This window comes from Phyllostomus hastatus, unplaced genomic scaffold (assembly GCF_019186645.2).
Source record: "Phyllostomus hastatus isolate PE091 unplaced genomic scaffold, TTU_PhHast_1.1 phas_scaffold_501, whole genome shotgun sequence".
NCBI classification, from domain to species: Eukaryota; Metazoa; Chordata; class Mammalia; order Chiroptera; family Phyllostomidae; genus Phyllostomus; species Phyllostomus hastatus.
The window spans coordinates 18,309,393-18,330,120 of NW_025334033.1; the positions used below are offsets into that span (position 1 = coordinate 18,309,393).

Genomic DNA, 20,728 nt, shown 5'->3' on the forward strand with positions numbered 1-20,728 from the left:
TTTCAAGTATACATTTCTATGATACATGATCTGCATATTGCATTGTGTGCCCACTACCCAAAGTCAAATTTTTATATTCAATTTAGGAACTCATTCCTTCCACATTTCTCTCTTAGAGGCCAAAATACAATTATTAACAAAGAACAATGACTGAGACCTTCCCATGGGCAACTCATTCTGCCTATACCAGGAGCCCTCAAATAAATATTCAATTTTCTCTTAAAGCAATAAAGGCCTCAACAAATCAAAGATGAAATATCATGACTATCAGGTATTTTCTAAAAACCAGTAATATTTGCACATAGTGAAATATTTCTATAATTCAGATACAACAGAGTAGTCTCATCTCACTACTTACATCATCTTTTTTGTCTCTGAAGGCATCTAAAGGCATATACATATGCAAATAGGATCACTCCATAAACTCACTGTATTTATGTTCTCTTTATAATAGCATTCTTATATGTATGGCTACTAGGTTGTTACTGACTTTTGTAACAATGAGTTCCTTTACAGGTATGCCTTAGATACTTTTGCAAGTATAGCCACAGGGTAAACTCCCAGCAGTTCCATCGTTGAGTCAAAATATCTGTGTATTTATAATTTTGATAAATATTGTCAAATTTTCTTTAAAATATATTGTACTAATTCATGCCCTATATTGCAATATATATGCAATAAATATTCACTTGGTAGTATCAAATGAAAGTTATTATTAAATTTAAATTTCCTGTTAGGTAAAAAACAGTATCTCGTTTTTGTTTTCATTTGCATTTTATTTAATTTTGAGTGAGGCTGAGAACCTTTTCATTACATGCATTCTGAATGTTGTAGAAAACCTGGATGCTTAGGAGGATCAATCTATGTTTCAGATGTAACTTATGGCATATAAACTAAATACAGAGAAAGAAGAGGTCATTTGTCTAAGATCATTCAGTTAGCAGTAATGCTGGGGATCCTGCTTTACTGCTAACTGCATCTTCAAACATTAAAACTAAAACTCCCTCCCCACCATGCATAGCAGTAATAAAGAACTAGTCAAATTTTAAATTATGAATATTTAGAACTATTATTCAAAATACTTTTTGTAATTCCTCATTTCTTTAAATATGTCATACCACTGAACAATAAGTACCAAATATAAACATACTATTTAATAAAAGTGGCTAAAATTGATAGTAGCTGTATCAAATGCAAATTTTTCACATAACTTAGAGTCAGCTGAAAAGAGAAGGGAAATTCTCCTACTCTCAATTGTATTTAAAGCCCTTTGAGTCGAGTGACTGCAGAATGCAAGTTAGGCCACAGTGGCATCTCACGAGATACTATGAATCTCTGATTAAACCCACTTACCTTCTAACCTTGATATATCTGTTTTAATAGACTAAGTACATCAGGGAGTCATACTTACTTTGCATTCCTCATCCAGCAAATCTAGAATGCCCAGCTTAGACTCTATAAGATTAATGCAAGGCTGATTATCATAAAAATCTATGAGAGTCCATGGGATTTGTTCCTTCATATATTCTTCTTGTTCTAATTTGAAGACATGCTGAAATAAATAAGAAAAAAGTAGCATTACCACATCATTATCATAAACAATGTTAGGACACATCCTTTACATAAAACATTCTAAGATACCAACATAATTTGAGATAGTCTATGGCTTCCAGCAAGAAAATCTTGTGGGAGAAACATGATTTACACACAGAGAATAATAAAATAAAGCAAATAAAAACCACAGACAATAAAACCTCAGCTATGTAGGCTTCTTGATAAACAAGTAAATCTAGGTATGTGAATATTGTCAATAAGTCATAAATTGCCCTGGCCTGGTAGCTCATTTGGTTAGAGCACCATCCCAAAATGCCAAGGGTGAGGGTTTGATCTCTGGTCAGGGCACATACGAGAAGCAACCAGTGAATGTATAAATAAGTGGATCAACAAATTCATATATATATATCTCTCTCTCCCCTCTTCCTCTCTCTCTAAAAATCAATAAATAAAATTTTATTTTTTATTATTTTTTAAAGATTATTAACTGATTGATTGATTTTTAGAGAGAGGGGAAGGGAGGGAAAAAAAGATGGAGAGAAACATCAACATGTACTTGGCTCTCACACACCCCCTCCTGGGGACCTGGCCTGCAACCCAGGCATGAACCCTGACTGGAAATCAAACCAGCGACCCTTTGGTTTACAGTCCAGAGCTCAATCCACTGAGCCACACCAGCCAGGGCCAATAAATAAAATAAAATAAAAGTTCAATAAATAATTTTTTAATACAGCTTCACAATGATCACCTAAGATTCCACCCCTTACTATGTAACATGTGCACCGAGACAAAAAAATGGCCCAAATGAAAGAACAGTTCAAAGCTCCAGAAAAAATACAACTAAGCGATGAAGAGATAGCCAACCTATCAGATACACAGTTCAAAACACTGGTTATCAGGATGCTCCAGGAACTCACTACGTACTTCAACAGAATAAAAAAGACCCAGACAGCAATGAAGGCTGCATTATGTGAAATAAAGAAAAATCTACAGGGAACCAACAGTGATGGGAAGGAAACCAGGATTCAAATCAACACTTTGGAGCAGAAGAAAGAAAGAAACATTCAACCAAAACAGAATAAAGAAACAAGAATTCCAAAAAATAAGGAGAGGCATAGGAACCTCCAGGACATCTTTAAATGTTCCAACATCCAAATCATAGGAATGCCAGAAGAAGAAGAGGAAGACTGAGAAATTGAAAAAATAATGAAGGAAAACTTCCCCAATCTGGCAAAAGAAATAGACTTTCAGGAAGTCCAGGAAGCTCAGAGAGTTCCAAAGAAGTTGGACCCAAGGAGGAACACACCAAGGCACATCATAATTACATTACCCAAGATTAAAGATAAAGACTCTTAAAGAATCTTAAAAGCAGCAAGAGGAAAGGAGTCAGTTACCTACAAAGGAGTTCCCATTAGACTATCAGTTGATTTCTCAAAAGAGACCTTGCATGCAAGAAGGAACTGGAAAGAACTATTCCAAGTCATGAAAGGCAAGAACCTACATCCAAGATTGTTCTATCCAGCCAAGCTATCATTTACAATGGAAGGGCAGATAAAGTGCTTTCCAGACAAGGTCAAGCTAAAGGAGTTCATCATCACCAAGCCCTTATTATATGAAATGTTAAAGGGACTTATCTAAGAAAAGGAAGATAAAAAATATGAACAGTAAAATGACAACAAACTCACAACTGTCAACAAATGAACCTAAAAAAAAACCCCAAAACAAAAACTAAGCAAACAACTAGAACAGGAACAGAATCACAGAAAAGGACATCACATGGAGGGTTATCAGTGGGGGAGTGGGAGGGGGAGAGAGGGGGAAAAGGTAGAAAATAAGTAGCACAAATGGTAGGTAGAAAATAGACAGGGGGAGGTTAACAATAGTATAGATAATGTAGAAGCCAAAGAACTTATATGTACGACCCATGGACATGAACTAAAGAGGGGAAATGTGGGTGGGAGGGGGTGTGCAGGGCAGAGGGAAATAAAGGGGGGAAATGGGATAACTGTAATACCATAATCAATAAAATATATTAAAAATAAAAATAAAATTTAAAAAATGTAGCAGTCTTCAACATTTGATATATATACATCCAAAACTGTACTATATACTTTTTAAAGTATATTTCATTGATTATGCTATTACAGTTTTCCCAATTTTCCCCCTTTGTCCCCCCTCCCCCCTGCATCCCCCCCCAACCCTCCTCTATTCCGCCCCACCTTGGTTCATGTCCATACGTCATACATTTAAGTTCTTTGAGTTCTGTTTCCTATACCATTTTTTACCTCTCTTCATCTATTTAATGCCTACCAATTATGCTTCTTCTTTGTTCCCTGTACCTTTCCCCCTTGTTCTTTCATTCCCCCATCCCCACTGAAAACCCTCCATGTGATGTCCATTTCTCTGATTCTGTTCCTGTTCTAGTTGTTTGCTTAGTTTTTGTTTTTCTTTATTTTTTTAGATTCATTTGTTGACAGTTGTGAGTTTGTTGTCATTTTACTGTTCATATTTTTTATCTTCCTTTTCTTAGATAAGTCCCTTTAACATTTCATATAATAAGGGCTTGGTGATGATGAACTCCTTTAGCTTGACCTTGTCTGGAAAGCACTTTATCTGCCCTTCCATTGTAAATGATAGCTTGGCTGGATAGAACAATCTTGGATGTAGGTTCTTGCCTTTCATGACTTGGAATAGTTCTTTCCAGTTCCTTCTTGCATGCAAGGTCTCTTTTGAGAAATCAACTGATAGTCTAATGGGAACTCCTTTGTAGGTAACTGACTCCTTTCCTCTTGCTGCTTTTAAGATTCTTTAAGAGTCTTTATCTTTAATCTTGGGTAATGCAATTATGATGTGCCTTGGTGTGTTCCTCCTTGGGTCCAACTTCTTTGGAACTCTCTGAGCTTCCTGGACTTCCTGAAAGTCTATTTCTTTTGCCAGATTGGGGAAGTTTTCCTTCATTATCTGTTCAAATAAGTTTTCAGTTTCTTGCTGCTGTTCTTCTCCTTTTGGCACCCCTATGATTCAGATATTGGAATGTTTCAAGTTGTCAAAGAGGTTCAAAAGTCTCTCTTCATTTTTTTGAATTCTTGTTTCTTCATTCTGTTCAGGTTGGATGTTTATTTCTTCCTTTTGCTCCAAATCATTGATTGGAGTTCTGGTTTCCTTCCTGTCACAGCTGGTTCCCTGAATATTTTGCTTTATTTCATTTTGGGTATCTTTCATTTGTTCTTTTATTTTTTGACCAAGCTGAATCAGTTCTGTGAGCATTTTGATTACCAGGGCTTTAAATTCTCCATCAGATAGGTTGGCTATCTCCTCATCATTTAGCTCTCTTTTTGAAATTTTGCTCTGTTCTTTCATTTTGGCCCTATTTCTTTTTTCAGGGTCCCTGTTAAGTTATAAGTTGTAAGGGGGCGGGGCATTAGGCATTCACTGGGGCAGGGCAACCCTCCTGGCTGCACTATGGCGCTGCCTGTGGGGAAAGGGCCAGAAAGGGAACAATGCAGCTCAACTGCTCATCTCCAGTCCACTTTTCAAAGAACTCTTGTGTGAGACTGGGAGCTTCTTCTGCCGCAGCAACTGCCGTGGCAACTGCTGTAGTCCACAACCCACTCTGAGTCTCAGTTTCCCCTTAAGTCAGTCCTGCCCTCACAGCCCACTGCCTCCTTGCAGCCAGCCCCGCTTGCATGGCTGCTGCCTTGTTGCAGTTTCTCTCCATCCACCGCCTTACTGGTCTGGTTGTTCTGTTTGACTGTTTCTTTAATTCCGTGGTTGTTGGAGTTCCATGCACAAAACCACACTATATACTTTTTGACCTCCTATTTAATAAATTATTGCACTGTGTTGTTCAAACATAGGCTCAGAAATGCCTTCACTGACTTTGACCAACTAGGCAGAGCAGATGCCCTCTAGACTACTGAACCATGCTGGATGATGCTTATAGCATAACAAGGTAATTCTCATAAGGGCTGTGGTGTTGAGGTTCATGTGCCTCAGAAATAGATAACAGTTAGTCTTTTGTTTCTGCCTTGATTGTTCTCCACAGTCATGAAATCCTTCTGGATTCTATATGCAGCTCTGTAAGCAGTTGGAACCACTATCAATTTATGCTATCTGTGCTAAATGCTTCAGCTAGCACCCTCACCACTGCTTCTAATCTCCATTCATGCATTTCAGCAAAAATATGTATTGACTATCTACTATATGCCAGTCATCAAATACCATTAACAAAATAGATATGGCTTCTGCCTTCATGGACTTTGGAGACTAGTGGGAGAAACAGGCAGAAATCAAATAATCACAAGGAATATAATTACAAACTGTAATGTTAGAGAGAAAAATTATGCAAGCTATGAGAACAAGCATCCTCATCTAGTTTGGCCATAGAGTGGGGAGGGGAGGTTTCCCTGAGGACAGGCTGTGTGATCTGAGGTCTGCAGATGAAGGGAGTTAGGTCAGTCTTGGTGGGAAGGGCAGTCCCTCTCTGCTGCTGCTCCTGCTCCAGGCCACCAGCCTGCACAGCCCACCTACAATTTCTAGTCTGCACAGATTCTCATGACCTCCACCTGTTAGTCCTCGGGCGTTTCTGCTTTCCTTTACTAATCTTTTTTGTCTTCTTTGGTTTGTGCACACATCTTGCTACTTTTCTGGAAAGATCAGCTCTGTGGGTATGACCAGACAACACATATTAAGGACCCAAAACCCCATAAAACTGAAGTGTCACCAAGATTTCTGATACATACTCTCTTACAATGCTGCTCTTGGCTCATTTGCAGCATTTGTAGTCTAACCAGCTGCAATAAGCTTTAGTCAAAAAAAAAAAAAAAAAAGAAAAGAAAATCTGGTCATCTGTATGAATATTTACATCATGCTAATTCAAAAGAAAATGTCTTGTATTCTTTGATTAATGAAAAGGCAATGAGGCACCACGTGTCAGCAGGATGCCCTGACTGATGGTACCAATATTTTCTGAAACCACAAGCCCTCTTTTTTTGGATTCATTAATTTATATGCAGTCTCCACAATGACAACAGAAACACTGCTGCAGGCTTAAACAGAGCTTTCTTTTCATACATATCCTATATCTAAGTTTGGAAAAAGTCCATGGGCCCTGAAAAATTTTGGATGCGTAGCCCTGGCTAGTGTGGTTCAGTGGATTGAGCACTAGCCTGTGAACCAAGGGGTCATAGGTTCGATTCCCAGTTGGGGCACATGCCTAGGTTGCGGGCTGAGTCCCTGGTAGGGGGTGTGCGAGAGGCAACCACACATAGATGTTTCTCTCCCTCTCTTTTTCTCTCCCTTCCCCCTCTCTGAAAGTAAATTTTAAAAAAGATTTTATTTACTTATTTTAGGAAGGGAGGGAGAGGAACATCAATGTGCTATTGATGTCCATGTCCTACCCACAGTCCCTGCTGAGGGAGAAGCCCTGAACATCCAAGTTCTTTACTGTGAGGCCCTGTGTGCCTAGTTGCAGCTGACTAGACCAAGTATGGGTACTTGAGGGCACTCTGTTGCCAGGGACCTCTGATGAAAAAATGAACTGGGTTATCAGTGGAAGCTGCCTCTGAAAGAAGTCAGGAAGAATGTGAGCTAAGCAAGTTAGAAGAATGGGAGGTGCCCTCCAACCACTGTTGGGTTCACAGGAAGTTCAAAGTGAGTAAGCAGAAACCGTGAGGTAAAGAAAATACATACAGAATAGAAAGAAAGAATATGCCATTTGATACTAAGAAGGAGTAGAGCAGTTGTGCAGAAAAGCTAAGAACCAGTATGGGGTGTATAGTGTGTGGGTGTGTGGGTGTCGAGGCAGGGAGAGAGGGAGGGGGGAAGACAGAGAGAGAGAGAAGAGAAGAGAAGAGAAGAGAAGAGAAGAGAAGAGAAGAGAAGAGAAGAGAAGAGAGAAGAGAAGACAGAGGGATAGAAACAGAAAGAGAAACGAGAGAGCCAGAAACATACATTCAGAGAGCTGAGGCCCTTGAGAAATAGACACACTAGCCAGCCCCTGATGAGACTGGCATTGGTTCCTTATACTTCCAGTCACCTTGTACCAAAATATACTAGAAAAGAGCAGAAGGCTGTGGCCCTGATGAGAGAATTAAGAAACTTTGAAAAACCTTGAGAAAAGGTAATACTCAATTTAGTCCCTCAAAGGTTTTTTATCAATGTTCCTTATGCAGAGATGAAAAATACACCTATTATATTCTTAATACCTAAGGTTTTAAGATCACCTCTACATTATTTCACTCTGCTAAGTAGCTTAGTTTGCTCAATAAATATGCTCCAATTTTTTATCAATGTGTATGCAATATATTTTTTAAAGATTTTATTTATTTATTTTTAGAGAGGGAAGGGAGGGAGAAAGAGAGAGAGAAACATTGATGTGTGGTTGCTGGGGGCCGTGGCCTGCAACCCAAGCGTGTGCCTTGACTGGGAATCGAACCTGTGATGCTTTGGTTCGCAGCCCATGCTCAATCCACTGAGCTATACTAGCCAGAAGTATGCAATATTTTTAAAAAATCAAATAGTCTAAAGGTTTTATGATGACAAGTTAACAATCCCGTCTCCCATCCCTCCCCAACCTCAGTCTCACTCCCTGGTGGCAATCACTTTTCTAACTCCCTTAGATATTTCTTCTGATATTTATCTTAAAAGAATATGCTTATCAGCTGTGTCTTAATTTACTTATTTGAAATATTACCTATTGATTTCTTCATTAGATGAGGCTAACTTCACACATACCACCTCTTCACTGCTTTTCCACATCCTCCCAATATTACTAGCTTTAAATCTTTTTCTTAACTTTGTAACTTAAAAGTATCTTTACACTTCTATTTTTTTCTTCATCAACTATATACTATACCACTTGACCTCTCTCCTTGAAAGATGAAAATATTTATTAAGCGTTCTTTTTTCCTGTCCTTCAGCTCTCTTCTCTTCCATGTATCTTCCAATTCCTATGGGTGACTCATTTTTAAAACCCTCTTTTATCAAAACTAATTAACTGCCCCTAATCTTGCACTTACTATGCCTGTCAGGCAGTGAGCACTTTATATATCCTAACTCATTTAATCCTTAAAACTATGTGCAGTGGGTACTATTGTTGTCCCCATTATACAGATGAGGGGAGTAAAGCCAGGAAGGTCAATTAACTTGCCCAAGTCCCCCTGGATCAATGCAGAGCAGGATTCTAACCCAAGGAGTTCACCTCAGGGGCGCTGTGCTCTTCACTATTGCAATCTGCTACCATTTTTAAGTACCTCCAAATCCCTCAACATCATGATAATGCTCTCATATACTTGACATTACTACTTCACAAGAGGTCCTTTCAAAACATGCCCGTTGCCCTTGTCTCAGTGAATGTCTCAAACTGTTAAAAAGAAAATATGTAAAAAATATGTAGGAGCCTCGGCTGGACAGTTCAGATGGTTGGAACATTGTCCTATACACCAAAAGGTTAAGGGTTTGATGCCTGGTCAAGGCACATACTTAGGTTGCAGGTTCGATCCCTGGTTGGGGCATGAACAGGAAGCAACTGATCAATGCTCCTCATCTCATTATTTTTCCTTTTCTCTCCCCCCCTTCCTCTCTCTTAAAATCAATAAACATATCAAGTGAGGGTTATAAAAAATGTGGGAAAGAGGGTATGTTCTGAATTTTTGTTCTGGTGTCTTGCTAATACAAGAAATAAGAGTTAAGCAAGTCTCAAGTCCACACACAGTTAGTCTCAGGCACCACAAACTGAAGACTGTCCTTAGGCTCAAACCTCCATACATACCATGTTACTCTCTGACATACCTTCTGCTTCCCTTGCTCAAGTTATTTGTACAAAGTTTTTACTATTCTCAGACAGCAATCCAAGGATGACCTTGAATCCTATCTGGACCATAAATATTTTTCTAATGTTGCATTATCTATTAATCATAAATTCCTCAGCAGTTTAGCTGTTCTAAACACCAGATACCAATTGTAATTCATAACTTCATTTCAGGAACCAGAATGTAAGTGCAGACTATGAATTCAAGAAAATAATTTAAGGCAGAATATTACTCAAGAAAGAAAATTCTTACCATATTGAATTGTTGCTGTAGTTTTTCATTTGCATAATTTATGCAAAACTGTTCAAAACTGTTTATCTCAAATGTTTCAAATCTGTAAAACCAAAAATAATATGGGAAGAGGAGAAAAAGGAACAAGTAGCTTGTAAAAATACTACAAATGTATGTATTAGAAAGAAATAGAAAATCTCCCAACTTTGGGAAATTTTCTTTCTACATCAGTGAGAATAAAGGTTTATAAGTCAGTATAATGGGACATGTGCCCAGCAGACAGGCGTCAGTCAAGATACAGAGAGCTTTCTTAAAAGACTCCAGTATGTAGTTGTATTCAACAGCATGAGTTTTGGAGGGCTAATTCATCCCCAAGTGGGGAACATTCAGTGTTATGACAAAGCCACTGCTCTTGCCAATACACAGACTCAGTGTCTACATACGCACAGAGGGGAATTGGAAATAGAGATCTCGTAGGTTCTTTTGAAAAAATTGAGCCAGATAATGAAAAAGTAGGCCTCAAAAAGCACACATGTACAAGAAGGATTTTAAGAGTTAAAGAAGGGTACTCAGAGAAGAAAAACTAGCAAATGAAATTAGATTTTTAGAAATTCTCTTCTAATTTTTACTTCTTACAAGCAGGACATAGAATCAAATACCCATGTAGAGTGCCTAGAAAATCTCTAGAGAGACATGCTCTCTGGCAGGTCACCGAGCCCAGTACACTTACCCATAAATGTCCAGCACACCAATAAAGGAGTGCTGTTTGACAGCGGAATGGAGAGCCTGATTGACATGATCTACAATCCAGTTAAAGAGCTTGGCATAGATGTGCTTGGACAAAGCATCACGGGCATTCGTAGCCTGCAGCTTGGAGATGGGCTTGATGTATGTCTCCGTGGCAGTAGCCAGCTTCCGGTGGCAGAGCCAGTGACACATCTCCTCATAGTCCACGCCCATGAGGTCACAGAAGATGCTGAGAGGTTCATGCTTGGGCTGCCAAAAGAGCATGGGTTATTTCCTATGACTAGATCAATCAAATATGAATTTACTGGAAAATGCTAACCAAGTGGTAGCAAATAAAACCCAGCCATTTCTTTATTATGACAAACACCAAGATCACTGAAAGATGATCAGTGATAATAATCAAAATCATCCATCAAACCAGCAACTAGAGAGTATCTACAATCTCTTCTAGGGCTCATTTCAAAAATTATCTGTCTTTTCAGAATATTTGCTTATACCTCTTTTCAGATATTCATATTTACTGAGTGCCTACTGTATGCCAGTAAACAAAAACAGACATGGTCCCTGTCCTCCTAGAACTTAACAGTTCTAGGGGAAACGGATATTCATCAAATAATTACTCCCTAAAATGCCATATTACTACAAAGGAGAAGGATACTACACTAAGATCCCTTGTGAGATAAGTGTGCCCTTGTCAGGGAGGAAGAGGACAGTTGCCTTAGACATGGAGTTCAGATCTGAAAGACAAGGAGGTGTTAACTTGGTGAAGCAGGAGGGGAGGGTCTTCTGAGCTGAGGACACAGCTGATGGAAAATCCTGCAGTGAGAGAGTTACTGTCAATGTGAGGGAGTGAAGCTGAGTAAGGGAGAAGGTGTATGAGGGAGAGAAACATCAATGTGTGGTGGCCTCTCGAGTGCCTCCTACTGGGGACCTGGCCCGACACACAGGCATGTGCCTTGACTGGGAATCGAACCAGCAACCCTTTGATTCGCAGGCCAGCATTCAACCACTGAGCCACACCAGCTAGGTGTATTTATTTATTTCTATCTTATTTTGTGCCTTTATTTGTCCTACTCTCTCTAAAATTTTCTTTCCTTTTCTTGCTATATCTGAATTGTTTTTAGCCCATTTTTCTGTTTACTAGTTTGAAAGGTTTACTTTCTGTTTCCACTTAAATAAAAGAAACATTAACTTGTATTAGTTAACTGAATGTAATTAAATTGTACTAATCCCAAACACTCCCATCCAATCTGTGTGCTTTGGGGCTGGTCATTCACTTTATTTTTTTTAACTTTTTCCTTTGAACTAATTTTAGACTAACAAAAAATTACAAGTATAGTACAAAGAATTTTCTTCACCCAGAGTCCCTAAATATATTATTAACATTTTATTGCACTTGCTTGTATCATTTTCTTTCTCATTTTTTCACACACATACCCACATAATTTTTTCAGAATCTTTGAAAGTTGCAAACATTTCAGTATGCATTTCCTAAAAGCCAAAGACATTATCTTACATATCTATGACATCATAAATGATCAACAATTAGCAATGATACAACCCTCTTATCTAACATACAGATCTAATTCAATTTTTTACTGATTGACCTAATAATGCCCCCTGTGGAAAAACACACAAAACATTTTAATGGTCTAGGATTTAATCTAGGATCACTCACTGAATTTAGCTATCATGTTTCATTAATCTCTTTTAATATGAACACTTCTTCACTTTTTTTTTGGTCTTTTGTGATCTTGGTATTTTTTAAAATCATGTACCTCAATTTGGGTCTGCATGATGCTGCCTCATGATTAGATCTGGGTCATGCATTCTTGGCAGCAGTACCAGGGAAGGGATGTTGCACTCTCCTCAGTGCTCCATATCAGAAGTTACGTGATGTGGAGGATTGGTCGCATTACTGGTCATGTTAACTATATTCACCTGTTTAAGGGACCAGCCACTAGGTTTCTCCACTGAAAGATAACTATTTTTCCCTTTCTAACTAATAAGTATTTTGTGGAGAATGATTTCTTTTGCAGCCCAATATATATATTATTGTTGTTGTTTTAATTTATCAAATTTTATGTTTTCCTGTACTTTGTTATTGAATTACTATTTCTTCTCAACAATAGGTCACTTTCCTTTTGTGTAAACTATACCCTTTAATATTTCCTTTAGTGATGGCCTATTGGTGACAAATTCTCACAACTTACTATTTGTGTAAAAACACTCCTATTTTTCTTTCATTCTAGAAAGATATTTTTATTGGACATACAATTTTAGTTAATGGTAATTTACTCTAGAACAATAAAGATAGTAGTTCACTGTTTTATGTCTCATTGTTCAAGCTAGGAAATGAGCTATCAGTTTAATTGCTATTTCCTCAAGAATAATATGTCTTATCTCTCTGCCTGTTTTAAGATTTTCCTCTCTGCCTTTGGTATCACCAAAGGTGAGTCAGAGATGGATTTTATTTATTTATTCTAACTGGGATTTTTTTGGACTTTCCAAATCTGTGGTTTAGTGTCATTTCATAAGTTCTAAAATTTGTAATTATCTCTTCAAATATTATGTCTGCCTTACTCTTGTTTGTTAGGAATTCTCATTAGGTTAAAATTAGAATTTATTACTCTATTCTTCATCTCTCTTACCGACTGTTTTTAAGTGCTTCATCTCTGGGTCCTATCTTGCATTTTGGATAATTTTTTCACATCTATCTTCTAGTTAGCTCATCAGTTCTCTCCTCAGTTGTGTCAAACCTGATATTAATTTCTTTCTTAGAGGGTTGACTGCTATTCTGTTATATTACCTTGCTCCTTCTATTCTGCATCATTCTGGGATTTACAATTTTTTTATTATGAGCCAATAATTCTTGTAACTTCCCTCACAAAGCTCTATTGAGGCTTTGACTGAAAGTGGATCCTCCCAAATAAGCTTGTATTTGTTTCTGTGAGGCATCTAGAGTCATTCCAGGACAAATTCAGGCTAAGTTTTCTGTATATAGCTTTCTGGGATCATCAAGGAACTATGAAATCAGGCTAAGAGTATGTATGATGGTGAGTTCATTGCTATAAAACTTTAAGTAACTATTTTTTCCACCTCTACTTAGCACCAAGGCTTGAGCCAGATTAATTTTTCTTTGTACTCTTGGAGCGGGTGGTAGACAAGTTTATAATTAATTCCCCAATTAGGGTCTCAGTTTTAGACAGTGGTTACCTTATTTGTTCCTCTGCTTATATAAGTCCTAGACTTTATCTTTGTTTCTGCACTGCATCTGACTATAAAGACCTAAACTCAAGGTCACTTGGTTCTGCAAATTCCCTCAACATGAGCCCTAGCTTCAGGGTTCTGCTTTGTTCTCTGAGTTCTATTGTCACCTAGTTTTTTAGCCTCTGAATAGTTCTTATGTATTTATTTTTTAAATATTTTAAAATATAATTTATTCAGCATGAAGCTCAGTCAGAGCACCTAGTCCAAAACTGTTGTTCCTCATCTGTAAAATTTAAGAGACTAAACTGAGGTAAGAAACTACTTACTCAAAACACAGAATGAGTACATAGTAGAGTTGGGCTTGAACCCAGACAAAGATACTGAAAGATATATTTCAAAAGTTGAATTTATCCAAATTTAAGTCACACAAGTTAATCTACATGTAAGTTTGCTAAAATCAACTCAGGTATCTGAAGAGGGAAACATAAATCTCAAGATTGTCTTTCAGCCCTGTGCAGGCAGCTCAGCTGGTTAGAGCGTCATCCTGATATACCAAGGTTGTGGATTCAATCCCCAGTCAGGACACATAAAAGAATCAACCAATGAATGCATAAATAAATGGAACAACAAATCAATCTCTCTCTCAAATCAATAAAAAAAAAATAAAAGACTGTCTTCTATCACAATCTTTGAAGAAGCAGGTTGGAAATAAAATTATTATAGTAAAACTTCCTCTATTTTAATGAAGTTAAAAGACACCTAATAAATATATATATACCAGAGGGGGCCCCCAAAACACCAGAATTATCTTCTAGAGGGTGGGCCCCTTGTAGTATACAGGCTTCCCCCACTAGGTGGATGTTCTAGGAACTCATCTGTATCAGTGCACCAGCTGGCCTTGTTGTGAGAGGCTGTATTTGGCTTCAGTGAATTTTTCTAAACACTCTTTCAATGCATTTGCCCATTTCATGATTTACCAGCACACCTTCCCACACAGCATTGAGTGTTCAGCAGTTTTTGACCAAAAAATGGCATGACCCTGGTTCCCTACCCTCTCTATTCACCCAGTTTCACCTTGTGTGACTTTTTTTGTTTCTCTAGATGAAAGAAGCCCTTGAAGGGAAATGTTTTGCTCATGTGGAAAAGGTGAGACAAAAAAATGGCAGAAGCACTACCAGGCATCAAAATTGAGTTTAAAAACTGATCTGAGCAGTGGAAAAAAATGTCTCTATAGGTGTACTGCATCCAATGGAGGGTACTTTGAAGGTGACTGAAGTTTAAATATATAAGAATTAATACACAATTTTTTATAAATAAATTCCTGATTTTCTGGGTCCCCCCTCATGTATGTATCAATGTGTGTGTGTGTGTGTGTGTGTGTGTGTGATCTTTGATGGTAGTGACCAGCAAATACTGCAAATGACAAATGTCCAGTGAGGACAATTTGGACTGTCAGGTTTGTTAGAGTTTAAAAAATGTTTCCCCATATGAAATTGGGTTTTAATCTCAGCGTGCTGTTATCACTATGTGTGGAAGAGATTATAAATCATAGCGAAGACAACCCATCTCACAGCCATCTATTCCCTCTCCCCAGGAGTAACCACTGCTAATGGTTTCTTCAATAGCTTTTAAACCATATTATATTTCCACTGCTGGAGACAGAAAGTTATCAATTCTTGGCACTTGTGCCAAATAAACCCTTCTCTCTAGACTCACCAATCCAACATTCACATCTGTTTCTCACCTCTGTTCATATGGATCAGACATGTCTCCAAGTCTGAGTCTCCCACCCTATCTCTCTCTCTCTCTCTCACTCACACACACACACACACACACACACACTCACTGCGTACCAGGGATTAGAATCCACATTTATTTTCAACTCAAGATTTTACATCTCTCTGACAATGTTAATAGAGAAACTTCAAATGTATTTCTTCCATAAAGAATAAATAACTCTGCCCTGGCTGGCGTAGCTCAGTGGATTGAGCGCGGGCTGCGAACCAAAGTGTCGCAGGTTCGATTCCCAGTCAGGGCACATGCCTGGGTTGCAGGCCATGACCCCCAGCAACCGCACATTGGTGTTTCTCTCTCTCTCTCTTTCTCCCTCCCTTCCCTCTCTAAAGATAAATAAGTAAAATCTTTAAAAAGATTTTAAAATGAATAAAATAAAGATAAATAAGTAAAATCTTTAAAAAGATTTTAAAATGAATAAAATAAAGATTTTATTTATTCAATCTTTATTTATTAAATCTTTTAAAATCTTTTAAAATCTTTAAAAAAAAAGAATAAACAACTCTGAAACACAAATCTACTGCCATCACACTGAGCTTGTTCTGAGCTTACAGGTATTGTACAGCTGTCTGAATCTCGAGATGTAAATCCAACGTTGCCTAAGTGAAGAATGCCAGCAAGTATTCGGAAAATTCCCATCTGATAAGATTCACTAATTCCTGAAATAACAGAGTAAATAGACATGTGATTAATTTTAAAGCAGGAGCTAAACAATTACAGCAATTTTAAGCCTGTTTTTAACTCTTAAATATCACTAGATGTTGTGCACATTATAACATGTCATAGTTAATAATATCACCGCCATGGCTGAGAGCATGACGTGAGATGAGAAAAATATGGGCTCAAGGCCTAGCTCTACTCCTGACCTGCCATCTCACCTGGGCAGGTAACTTCATCCTGCTATGCTTCTGTTTTCTCATTTGAAATATGGGAATAATTGTGACTATCTCAAAGGGTATTTATGAACATTAAATGAGAAAATTCACATAGTATATTTATACAATATGTGACAGGGTAAATAGTAAACAAATTACATCATCATTGTCACACACTAGATTTAAGTATTTTATTAACATTACTCCCTTTTCTATTTATCCCTACTCTAAATGTAAGTTGTAGCCCAATAAGGCTATTTTAAGTCAGATTATGTCATTACTTCTTTTAACTACAAACCAAGTATAAGTCAAAGAGACCCCTAGATTAGAAGTGTTTAGGCTGGTGTTGCACTCCACCCTGATGAGTGAGTGTCCAAATGCAGGATTAGAGCAGGGCCTGAAGGTAAGGAAAGATAAGAAAGCTGGACAGTTCTTGGCTTTTGATCACATCTGGCCTCATTTTTCAATAAGGTATGAATTTCCAGAATATTAGATATAAGCATATGCAAATAAAAATGGTAAAATTATTTCCAAATATGTACTCATATCCAGGGTAACTGAGTGTTGATCATATAATGAATGCTTTTTCCATCTCCTGAATTAAGGCTTTTTAATATTTCTATTTTCTATTTACAAACAGATTTATGCCTAGATAAAGCAGTGTTTTCCAAAATTTAATATGCATATGAATCACCAGTGGTTCCTGTTCAAATTCAGATTCTGACTTAGGAGGTCTGGGATAGGTCTGAGATTCTGAGTTTTTACAGACACTACAGTGGTCCTAGGCTGTACTTGGGTTAACAACGCTTTAAAATTAAGTTCACTTCAGGGTTCCCCTCAAATTACCAACATATCATTTTAGATTTATTCATAATCTGAGGTTTTTAGAACACTACTGAAATCGTCCAGTACAGTTCTACAGATTAATTTATTTACATGCAGACCCAGTATTTTTTAAATATTAGGAATAAGGCAGTGACATCGGAACCATTTCAAAGACAGTATAAACTGCATGTATTACATGGTTTTGTCACCTAGCCAGCTCAGCCACATTTCCCAGCCACACATGAAAAAACAAAAACAAAAACCCTGCAAAGTGTGAGTTTGTACAGGAACCTGATTTATTTATCCCTAGGTTTCGGATTTTGTAAAAATGTAAGCAGAGTTAGTTAGTCCTAACTCCCTTGATGCCCTGAATGTGTGTTTAAATAGCTTTACTGAGGGACAATTTGCATACCTTAAAATTTACCTGTTGTAAGTATGTGATTCAATGATTCTTAGTAAATTACAAAGTTGTGCAACCATCACCACAATCTAATTTTGGAACAGTTCCCATAAACCCCAAAAGAAAACTTGCACCCATTTGCTATCAGATATATTTTATAAGGAATGTTAAACCTCTCAACAATACTCACCATTTAATACAAAGCTAAGTCAATATTCCAACAAAAGTTGCTTGAGTCAAAAAGCTATTTCTTAAAAGAGCTCAAGATAAAATCACATTACCTAGCAAAGTGCAGGCCTGCCTGGTATGTGCCATCTCCTTGGCATCGTCAACTCCTTCAATTACAGGACTGCCACCTTGCTTGGTGTAATGAAAGTGATTTGCATTTCCTGCAAATAAGAAGATAAAAGATTAGCAGTCTAAGAAATAGACTGCTATTTTTTGGTCTACTCTCAATTAGGAGCAATGATAGTGCAGTTGAGTGTATAGAGTCAGGAGTTCTACTGCCTATGTTTTCAGTTATATTTTAATACAAAACTCAAAATTAAGTAATAAAGTGAAATGTTTGTAGTTTACTTATCTTAATTGGTGAAATGAATGGTCCTTTCCTAAAATGGTTTTATTCCAATCAATGTGCTTCAAACACTTTACTCCCCTCATCAGAAACCTCACAGGCCTCCATCACATAAACTCTTTTAAAATTTTTTCTTCTAACCAAGGCAAATTTCAAACATATACAAAAGTAAAAGGATTAACATAATGAGCACCTATGTACTCACCATTCATCTTAAACAAGTATCAACTCAAGACCAATATTTTTTAAGGTAGCTTCATTCTTTTTCTTTTTCTTTTTTACAATATATTTTATTGATTATACTATTACAGTTGTCCCAATTTTCCCCCCTTTGCCCCATTCCACCCAGTTTCCCCATTGCCTCCAGCAATCGTCCACCCCTTAGTTCATGTCCATGGACCATGCATACAAGTTCTTTGCCTATTCCATTTCCTATACTGTTCTTAACATCTCTGTCTATATTGTACCTACCGATTTGTACTTCTTAATCCCTGCACCTTTTCCTTCATTCTCCCCCTTCCCACTCCCAAATGATAACACTCCCAATGATCTCCATACCTATAATTTTGTTTCTGTTCTGCTTGTTTGCTTAGTTTTTTAGATTCAATTGTTGATAGTTGTGAATTTATTGCCATTTTAATGTTCACAGTTTTGATATTTTTTCTTATATAATTCCCTTTAACATTTCCTATAATAATGGCTTGGTAATGAGGAACTCCTTTAGTTTTACCTTGTCTGGGAAGCACTTTATCTGCCCTTAGATTCTAAATGACAGCTTTGCTGGATAGAGTAATCTTGAATGTAGGTTCTTGCCTTTCATGACTTTGAATACTTCTTTCCAGCCCCTTCTTGCCCTATAAGGTTTCTTTTGAGAAATCAGCTGACAGTCTTATGGGAACTCCTATGTAGGTAACTCTCTTTTCTTTCTGCTCTTAAGATTCTCTTTTTGTCTTTAACCTTTGGCATTTTAATTATGATGTGTCTTGGTGTGGTCCTCTTTGGGTTCATCTTGTTTGGGACTCTCTGTGCTTCCTGGACTTATATGTCTATTTCCTTCACCAAATTAGGGAAGTTTTCTTTTATTATTTTTTCAAATAAGTTTTCAATTTCTTGTTCTTCCTCTTCTCCTTCTGGCACCCCTTTGATTTGGATGTTGGTACGTTAGAAGATGTTCCAAAGGCTCGTTAGCCTACCCTTGTGTTTTTTTAATTCTTTCTTCTTCCTGTTGTTCTGATTAAATGCTTTTTTCTTCCTTATGTTCTGAACCATTGATTTGATTCTTTGCTCATCCCCTCCACTATTGGTTCCCTGTAGATTTTTCTTTATTTCACTTCATGTTCATATTCATTTCTGCCTAGGCCTTTTTTTATGCTGTTGAAGTACCCAATGAGTTCCCTGAGCATCCCAATAACCAATGTTTTGAATTCCGCATCTGGTAGGTTGCTTATTTCCATTTCATTTAGTTCCTTATCTGGAGTTTTGTTCTGTTCTTTCATTTGAGCCATATTTCTTCGTCTCCTCATTTTGGCAAGCTCCCTATGTTTGTTTCTGTGTATTAGATAGAGCTGCCTTGACTCTCTGTTTCAGTAGTATGGCCTATTGTAGAAAAACACATCCTTAAGTTGTATCCGGTATAGCCTTAGGTAACTGCCCAGGCAGGACAACCTGTGTTACTACTCTGTAGCTGTGTGGGGGAGGGCTCTGACAGGGGACAATGCTGCTGCCTAGCCTCTGGTATTTTGTCCAGAAGAAGCTGTCCCTGGCACTCATCCTGATACCAGACATTTCACTTTCTCCCTGTATGCCACTGGTGCCCTTCCAGTTGTTACCCTGGTGCTGACTGAAGTCCTAAATCTGCTGCAGGCCCTTGAAGAGGAATCTCCTAAGAACCCTGCAGTTTCTTCTGCTGCCCCAACCTTCACTGGTTTTTACAGCCAGAAGTTATAGGGACTTATCTCCTGGCACTGGAACCCTGGGCTGTGTGGTCTGGTCTGGGGCTGGGATCCCTCACTCTCAAGGTATCCTTCCCGATTTTCATCTACCACATGTGGATGTGGAACCACCCATTTTTTGTCCCTGCTCCTTTCTGTGTCACTCTGCCATGCTTCTCTGCACCTCTCCAGCTCTCCACACCTCTCTGCATATCTCCGCCTCTCCGCAACTCCCACCCATTGAACAAATGTGGCTTCTTTAAATCCTTGCTTGTCAGACTTCCATACCTCTCAATTTTCTGACTACTCTGGGGGGTATTTGTTTTGTAGTCTAGTTGTAATTTTTGTAGTTGTTTGAGAAGGTAAGGCTTGTTTACCTATACCTCCATCCTGACCTAAGTCTCAAGACCAATCTTGTTTCAATTAGGCAGCTACTCCTAATCCCTTGGGTTATATTGAAGCCAACTGTAGACCTCCTATGTCACCAGTAAATATTTCAGTATGAGATATTTCATTTTTAACAATTAAGCTTATAAACTCATAATTATCATAAATTAACAGAAAACAATACTGTAGTACAAGAAATCTAATGCCATATTCATACCTAATCGGAGCATCTTAAATTCAGGTAACTTTGCTGAGGCACAAAGTTGATAAAAGATATGATAGTTTCTTTCCTCTTCTGCCTTTAAAATAAATAAGAAGAGTTTTCAATTACAGCATTTTAAACTAAAACTCAGAAAATTCAATCATAAAATAAAGTTTTAATAATTATG

The 20,728-nt window shown here is 37.7% G+C and overlaps 1 protein-coding gene across 6 annotated transcripts in view; it reads right to left on the bottom strand.

Annotated features, from left to right (window-relative positions):
- Positions 1 to 20,728, bottom strand: part of MYO5A (myosin VA) — a 179,798-nt gene that overhangs the window by 75,727 nt on the left and 83,343 nt on the right. For all 6 annotated transcript variants that reach the window (XM_045822393.1, XM_045822390.1, XM_045822394.1 and 3 more), the window contains exons 7-12: positions 20,557 to 20,638; positions 17,729 to 17,836; positions 15,900 to 16,006; positions 10,327 to 10,592; positions 9,618 to 9,699; positions 1,412 to 1,552 (exon numbers count right to left, since the gene is read on the bottom strand). In XM_045822393.1, the coding sequence (XP_045678349.1) occupies positions 1,412 to 1,552; positions 9,618 to 9,699; positions 10,327 to 10,592; positions 15,900 to 16,006; positions 17,729 to 17,836; positions 20,557 to 20,638 (786 nt within the window). The remainder of the gene's footprint in view (positions 1 to 1,411; positions 1,553 to 9,617; positions 9,700 to 10,326; positions 10,593 to 15,899; positions 16,007 to 17,728; positions 17,837 to 20,556; positions 20,639 to 20,728) is intronic.